This window comes from Elephantulus edwardii, unplaced genomic scaffold, assembly GCF_000299155.1.
Source record: "Elephantulus edwardii isolate Elephantulus edwardi_28Jun2011 unplaced genomic scaffold, EleEdw1.0 scaffold00009, whole genome shotgun sequence".
In the NCBI taxonomy this organism is placed as follows: domain Eukaryota; kingdom Metazoa; phylum Chordata; class Mammalia; order Macroscelidea; family Macroscelididae; genus Elephantulus; species Elephantulus edwardii.
In genome coordinates, this window is record NW_006399759.1 from 8,569,304 (window position 1) to 8,577,319 (window position 8,016).

Sequence of the window (8,016 nt, forward strand, 5' to 3'; positions counted from 1 at the left end):
GAGGCTTCGTCTGACATACTTTGGACATGTTGTAAGGAGGGAGAGGACCTTGGAGAGGGACATCATGCTTGGGAGCATGGAGGGACGACCCAGAAGGGGAAGACCCTCTATGAGATGGATTGATTCAGTGACTCGGGTAATCGGGATGGGTGTGTTAGCAGCAGTGCGATTGGCACAGGATAGAGCAGGGTTTAGAGCTGTTGTACATAGGGTCACTTGGCACTTAACAACAACAACATATATAGAATAAAATTTTTCAAAATTCTGCAGTTGGAAAGGCTGCAAGAAATTAATGATTTATCTATACAAATTAAATACAGTAATTTCTTCCCTTCCCCCAGCAATAAAAAACATATTTCTTTGCCAAATTGTTCTTGGTTCCTGATTCTTTTTTTGTCTTTTTTTTCCTCCAACATCAAATCAGAGATAAATAACTGATGGATACAGGAAACTTACTCCTACCAGGAAGATAAAGAAATAATAGTCTTGCTAGAAATGTCTTTCTTTGCTAATTGGGTCAGAAGCCATGTAAACATAGCCTCTCCTAGATTCAAAGTATTTTAGTACGTAAAAGTTTATACCGGTTTTTCTTACTCTACTTTAGAACTTTCCAGGTGAAATGTTGTGAACAAATGCTATGTTATCTTGTCTTTTTTGTCTTTTACAGGTATATTATGCATATATAATGTAATAATTTTTTCCCCCATACTCTCTGATCACTTGACCAATTTGCAGATGTTTTTATGGAGTTAAACATGCACATCTCACTTAACTACATTTCAGATGCTAAGTGAAAAAACGTTGTCTGTTGACATCAAATTTGTTGGAGGTTTGGGAGGTATAAAGAAATAGGATGGAAAAATTCTGTACCAGTTATACACACTCAAAAGACCTATGTAGGTAAATATACATAAACAGCTGTTTGAGTAGATGTTTAGATACAGTAGTAAGTATGTGAGATAGAGGATACTTAGCAGAGTAAATAGACTGAGTTGTCTGTGCCTATTTGACTTGCTCATTTGTTTGTCAGGAAGCACAGATTGAAACAACTCAGTGCATATTCTTTTGCCAAGTTGATTTTGAGGTCTTGATTATTTATCTGTTTCTCCCCACCAGTGAATGAGAGCAAAATGCCTGGCCAGGCATATATACAGCAGTGCTAATAGAATGTGAAGAACTCTAATATTAACTACACAAATCCTAACACCTTTCTGATATTTTTAAGTGCTATTTTTAAGCTAGTGTAACAAATGACATAGAGCCATTTATTCAAGCAAACAAAGTGGTATTTCTTTGGTGTCTCTTTATAGTTTTGACTCTTTGGTTTTGTCCTCATAGATGTTTTCTCCCAGATGTCAGATTCCAATGGCTTATTGATATTTAGCAAGTTTGACCAGTTTCTGAAGGAAGTTCTGAAGCTCCCAACAGCAGTCTTTGAAGGGCCATCTTTTGGTTACACAGAGCACTCAGTCCGCACCTGTTTCCCACAGCAGGTAAGGGCAGTTTTCTAGAATCCAGGACTAGGCTGGCGCTTCGCTTATTTGTCTTTCTGCCTTTCCCTGGTGTTCTCCACGTTGCTTCTAGCCTAGAAATAACAGTCTTGAAATGGGGAGGACGAAGTACTTTAAAATGGGAAAATTTAGTAAGTAAACAGAGGGGAAATGGATATAAAATATCACCTGAGAGCTCTTTTAGTGTGTGTGTGTGTGTGTGTGGGGGGGGATCTTTTAATGATGGCATTTGAAATATTTGATATTACTGAGATTTTACAGAAAAGTACTTAAGATGTAATGTTTCCCAATTGAGTTTTAAAAACCCTAAGTTACAGAGATTCTGATTTTAAATGTTCATTGTCACTTCCTGAGCGCTGAAGATAAAGAATGCTGCACAGCTCTCAACTGCCAGCGAAAGATCTCCCACAGTACACTACCATTTTCATATGAAAGCTGATGAGTTTGGTTTCCTGTTTACTTGTGGGTTTCTTTTTGTGGTCTTGACCTTGAGGCTGGTGTGAGCAGATTGCTGTGATCTTTACTGTGCCTCAAGGAGTTGGGAGCTGGGTGGACCCTGATGGAGCATTCGTACATTCAAGTAGAGGTTACACACAAAAAAAGATCTTATTGTTTAATTTTCTTAGAAGGTTCTAGAAAGGGAAATGGGAAAAAAAAATTCTATGGTAAAACTACTAAAAGATGGTAAAAGATGAATAAGATTTGACCTACTGAGATAATATGAAAATACCTTCATACAAGATACTTCTAAATAACACAGGCGGCATAGTCACTGTGCAGTATATCTTTTAGCAACCCCTGAACCAAATAATCAAAGTCTCCAGGATGGGATGCATGGATTTATTGGGCCACTTGCTAAAATGTACTAGAAGCACAGAATAGTAAATCACCCATCTTTCTTTCAAGGAGTAGCTGGTAGATTCTAATTGCCTGCCTTTTGGTTGGACCCAAATGGAGAGATTTCTGTGACGTAGCTGACCTGTATGCTTCAAAAAGGTCTCTCGGAGTACAGTTTGTGCTCAAGTTTTAACCTAAAGGTTGGTAGTTCAAATCCATCCAAGGCACCTTGGAAGAATGACCTGATGACACAGATTCTGGAAAACCCTGTGGAGCACAGTTAGCTGTCTGATAAGGACATGGGGTCAAAATCAGCTCCATAACTTTTTTGCTTTTTTTTGTTTGCCTGGTTAATTTTTTTTTTAAATGACTCATATGCATCAGTGTCATGCAAGACCATGGAGTCTAAAGAAACATGAAAATTATTGCAACTCATGAGCCAGGATTTTTTTTTTCTTTCTTTCAGTTCTGCATGTCATTGTTGTGACATTTGTAAATATTTGAATAACTTCTGTAGATTTTATAATAACATTCTGGTAATGAAGGCCATTTTCTTTTTAATATTTGTATGTATTCATATGCTGTTAATTGTGTTTGGGAAGAACATTGTTCTAAGTAGTATAGCCCTTGTCTGTCAGTTTGCTGTGCTAAGATAACTTGGGGTTGCTGTGATACTGAATACTGTTCTACTGTTGTGTCACCTGCCCGATGGTTACCCATCGTGGACAGGGTTTGGTAGAGCTCCCAGATTACGATAGGCATGGAAGCAGGATTGGCATCCACCTCTTAAACAACAGGCCTCTAGACACTATGAACATTAGATGATAGTTTTAGAACAGGGTTCAGATCTTTTGTTCATAGGGTATCTATGAGTAGTATTCAAGTTTATGGCACTTAGCAACAGCAACGTGTAATTACATATGAGAATGCTGGTGATTTCTAATAAATCTTTGTAAGTGTTTTAGAGGAAAATCTCTAGTGTTAGTGCTTGGAAGAAATGGCTTAAGGGTAAATGGGAATTGTAGTGTCGTTTTTTAAAAATAGTGTTGTAATTTCTTTGTAAGTATGAATTATATAAAAGTTAAAATAAAAAAGGAACTAATATGAAAGTTTTTGTGTGGAAAGGATATTGTTTTAGCAATCCTCCTGACCTGGGATACTTTGGTTCACAAAAGAACCAAAATAGACCTTTTTTTTTTTAAAAAAAAAAAAAGGAATTTGTGTATGCTTGAATTTAGACTTTAAAAAATATTTTGTGGCTTGTCTCTGGGGTCAGTTAGCTTTAGCATGCAATGTAACATTTCTGTTGACAGAGAGTTACTTTTAGTAACTTCTGGGGTTTGACTATTTATGTTAATTATTGTGGTGTTAGCCTAAAAGTTGGCTTTTTTTTAAGCCATTTCTGTTAGCTTTTTCTGGTCTCCAGATACCTTAACTGCAAACACATGGTCTTGCAAATCACCAATAGCTGTAGGACTAGGATAAGAGAAAGGGTGCTTATATACTAACCTGCAAGACTTGAGGTAACTAGACTTGTGGCGGCAAGACTTGAGGAGACTGGAGCAAGACCCTGGTGAGAGCAAGACTCTGGTGGTGGTGAAGAGATTGTGGCATTGTTGTTGAGAAACTGTGGCAAGGTGTAACCAGAGGATCCTTGAGATAATTAAGGGATTTTGCTGTTCTTGCTTTTGATATTGGAAGGAAAAGCTGCTTGCTGAACTGAAACTGGAGCCTGGACTAAATGAGGAATTGTGCCTTGGAACTTGGCCTGACACTTGGATTTACATTGAGTGATATCCTTTGCTTCCCTCACTTTCCAACTTCTTTTCTTAATAAACCCCATTGTTGGTACCACAACTGTGAGTCAGCAACAAATAAATGAAACTCTTGCTACTGCTTCGGCTCTAGAAGCACCTTGAGATTGGACTATGGGCTCTCTGTCTGTTTTCTGCTCAGGGACAGTGAGGAGCCCCTGTGGCCTTTTCAGAGAGATGCTCATGGCATCTGTGCCTCTATGTCCTATTTTCTCATCTCTAGATAATTATCTTTACACTATTAAGGTTTTTTCCTGCCTATGTCAGTGGCATTGTCAGCATTTATTATATTAAAAATCTCTGAATGCTTTAATTTATTCTAATAAAAATATAGTTTGTCTTTTCCTTCCCACTGCCCTGAATATACATTTTAAATTGATGTGGTAATAAAAAAAGTTGTTAAGGCTGCATTGAAGGCATTGGTAAAATATAAGGCTTTAGGAATTGATGAGATGCCAGTTGATGTGTTTTAACAAGTATGTAGCCCTGGTTGTACTCATTAGTCTATACTAAGAAATTGAAAAGTCAGCAACCTGGCCAACAGACTGAAAGAGATCCATATTTGTTCCCATTCCAGTAATAGGAGATACAACAGAATGTGGAAATTATTTAACAGTAACATTAATATTACATTCAAGTAAAATCTTCCTGAAGATGATTTAAAAAATACCTGGAATATTACATCAGCATGGGACTGCCAGAAATTTAAGCTGGACTCAGAAGAGGCCATGAAATGAGGGATATCATTGTTGATGTCAGATAGATCTTGACTGAAAACAACGAGTATCAGAAAAATATTTACTTGTATTTTATGGACTATACAAAGGCATTTGACAGTGTGGATAATAACAAAATATGGATAATATTGATAAGAATGGGAGTCCTTGAGCACTTAATTGTGCTTTTGTAAAACTTACACATAGATCAAGAAGCAGTTGTCAGAACAAAACATAGGGAGAAACAATGTTAGGTTTAAAATCAAGAAAGGTGTATGTCAGGCTAGATCCTTTCCCCATACCTATGAAATCTGTATGAGGATATTATTCAAGAAGTTGGACTATATGAAAATGGTTGTGTCATGAAGATTGAGGAAAACTCATCAATCTATCTTTTGCAGTTAATACAACCTTGCTTGTAGAGAGTCAAGAAGACTTGAAGCACTTCTTGCAGAAGATCAAAGATCTTCAATGTACGGTACATCTCAATATCATGAAAACAGAAATCCCCACCACTGGACCAATTGGAAACATCATGAATGTGTTTGGAGACACAAACTGAAGTTGTCAAGGATTTAATTTTGCTTGGACCCACAGTCAACACCAATGGTACTAACAATCAGGAAATCAAAAGTTGTGTTGCATTGGGCACATCTTCTTTCAAGAACCTCTCCAAAGTGTTAAAGAGCAGTGGTGGCCATTTAAAGACTAAAGTGTGCTTGATCCAAGTAATAGTATTTTCCTTTATTTCCTGTTTATATGAAAGTTGGACAGTATAAAGATGTCAGAAGAATTGATGCTTTTCGATTGTGGTGTTGAAGAAAAGTACTGAATATTCAGTGGTTAGCCAGAAGAACAAGCAAGTGTCTTGGAGTAAGTGCAAAAAAGGTGCTTCTTAGAGGCACGGATCTTGAAACTTGATCTCATGTACTTTGGGCATGTTGTCAGAAGGGATGAGTCTTTGGATAAGACATCATGATGATAAAAAACATAATCTCAAGTGGTTGCGCACGCAGTACCCTGGGGTATTCCTGTATGTGATGATATATGTGGCTTTTCACACAGGTGTTACTTTGAATGAAGAGTTAAGTTACTCAGTTTTTAAAGGCTTGAGCATGACCACTTAAGCTATAGCTGTTGATCTTTCCCCATCAGGAGCAAAGAAGAATGAAGAAAAACTTAAAAGACGATTAGTCCCAATGTCAAGAAAATAAAAATCTTGATGACTGAGCCAATGGACAACATCATGATAGATGGAGAAAATCTTGAAATTGCTGTTATTTAATCTTACTTGGATCCACAATCATCATCCTTGGTACCAGCAGTCAGAAGATCAGGAGATGTATAGCATTGGGAAAGTCTGCTGTCAGGGACCTCTCCAAAGTCCTGAAAAGCAGTGATGTCAGTTTAAAGGGTAAAGTGCACCTGATTTAAGCTATGATCTTTCCAATCACTTTCTATGCATCTGAGAGCTGGACAGTGACTTAGGGTGACAGAAGAATTGATGCCTTTTAGTTGTGGTGCTGGAGAAGAGTATTGACTATCCCATGGAACAAATATACATGTCTTGGAGAAATTGTAACTAGAGTGTTCCTTAGATTCAGGAATGGTGAAGCTTTGTCTTATATACTTTGGGCATGTTGTTAGGAGATTCTAGAGACATCATGCTTGGAAAAGTGTAAGGTCAGTGGAAGAGAGGAAGGCCTTCCACATGGTGGATTGACACAGTGACTGTGGCAATGGGCTCAAGTGTATCGATGATGATGATGAGGGTGCAGGGTAGGAGAGGGTTCAGATCTGCTCTTCATGAAGTTGCTGTGGGTCATACTTAGTGGCACCTAACAACAACAAGGGAGTTCTGATGGCCTAATGGTAAGGAGCTGCACTGCCAAACTGAAGACAAGTGGTTCAAATTCACCAGCTGCTCAGTAAAAAGATGGGCAGTCTTCTCATATGTAATTTGCAGCCTTTGAAAACCTGCTGGAGGGTCTGCTGTGAGTCACTTATGACTTGAAGGACGTTGGAACGACATTAATCCAAATGACTAGTGGATCATATGAACTTCATTCTTCTTTACTCTGAAACCAGAAGGAATAGATGATGCCTGGCTACCACTGCTTACTCCTGTGAAAGGGATCACAGCACAATGTCCCTCAGATAAAAGGAGGTTGAAACGTGCAACAAACTCAACATCATAAAAAAGACTGGGCTAAGGACAGAGGGAAGTAAAATCCACAAGAATTGGCTTGGCTTAGCCGTAACCATTAACCCACAATAACATTTTATGAGCAAAAATACCAAACAAAAAAACCCCACCAAACCAGGCTAGTAGGTCTTTTAGAGACTAGGGGAGACCCTAGAGACTATGACCTTCTTCCCACCTGGAACTGAACTCATCCCTATTACTCACCTTTTAACCAAACAGTAGATAGTCCTATGTGTTATGTTGCCAACCCAAAAGAACGTGGTTAGAATCCACGAGATGTTCCTCTGGAGAACATTGGACAGTCTCCTCTCATGATGTTTATAGCCTCTGAAAACTCACTGAAGGGTCAGCTGTCAGGTCCAACTAGATGTGAATGGAGAGGGAAAGGGAAGGAATGGGGGAGGGAGAGAGAGAATATAAGATAGTCTGTAACACCAAAGAGAAAGACACTTCTTTGAACAGTCAGCCATCTAAGATCAAAGAGATAACATGTGCTCAGTGATAAAGTTCAGAAGGCAGAAAGGGATAGGAAGGAAGAATGAATGGAAACAAGAAGGATGCAGAGAGTTATAATAATGTAGGGGGTATAGTCAGTGGCACAAGACATAATATATATATGAATTGTTGAATGAAATGCCAGTTTACTCTGTAGGCTTTCACTAGAACCCCAATAAAATGTTTTATAAAAAGGTTGCCTGAAGGTCAGGTTCAAATTGTGTTCATATTTTCGAATTCTGTTACTACTACTATTAAAATGTGTCAGAAAGGAAAATAGCTAATATGCAAAGAAATTTCAGTGAAAACATCTTAGAACACTGAGAAATGGATCACAATTATGTGGACTATATACCTTTAACTTGCTGGTCTGTTTGATACTTCTCTAAATCTGAACATTCACATTGAGACAGACTAGGAAGAAGGATTGGCCATCC

The 8,016-nt window shown here is 38.1% G+C and overlaps 1 protein-coding gene across 1 annotated transcript in view; it reads left to right on the forward strand.

The window, feature by feature from the left end:
* DTNB (dystrobrevin, beta) overlaps positions 1-8,016 on the forward strand; it is a 371,266-nt gene that overhangs the window by 65,254 nt on the left and 297,996 nt on the right. Inside the window, exon 5 of the mRNA XM_006880708.1 lies at positions 1,339-1,493. Coding sequence (XP_006880770.1) covers positions 1,339-1,493 — 155 coding nt within the window. The remainder of the gene's footprint in view (positions 1-1,338; positions 1,494-8,016) is intronic.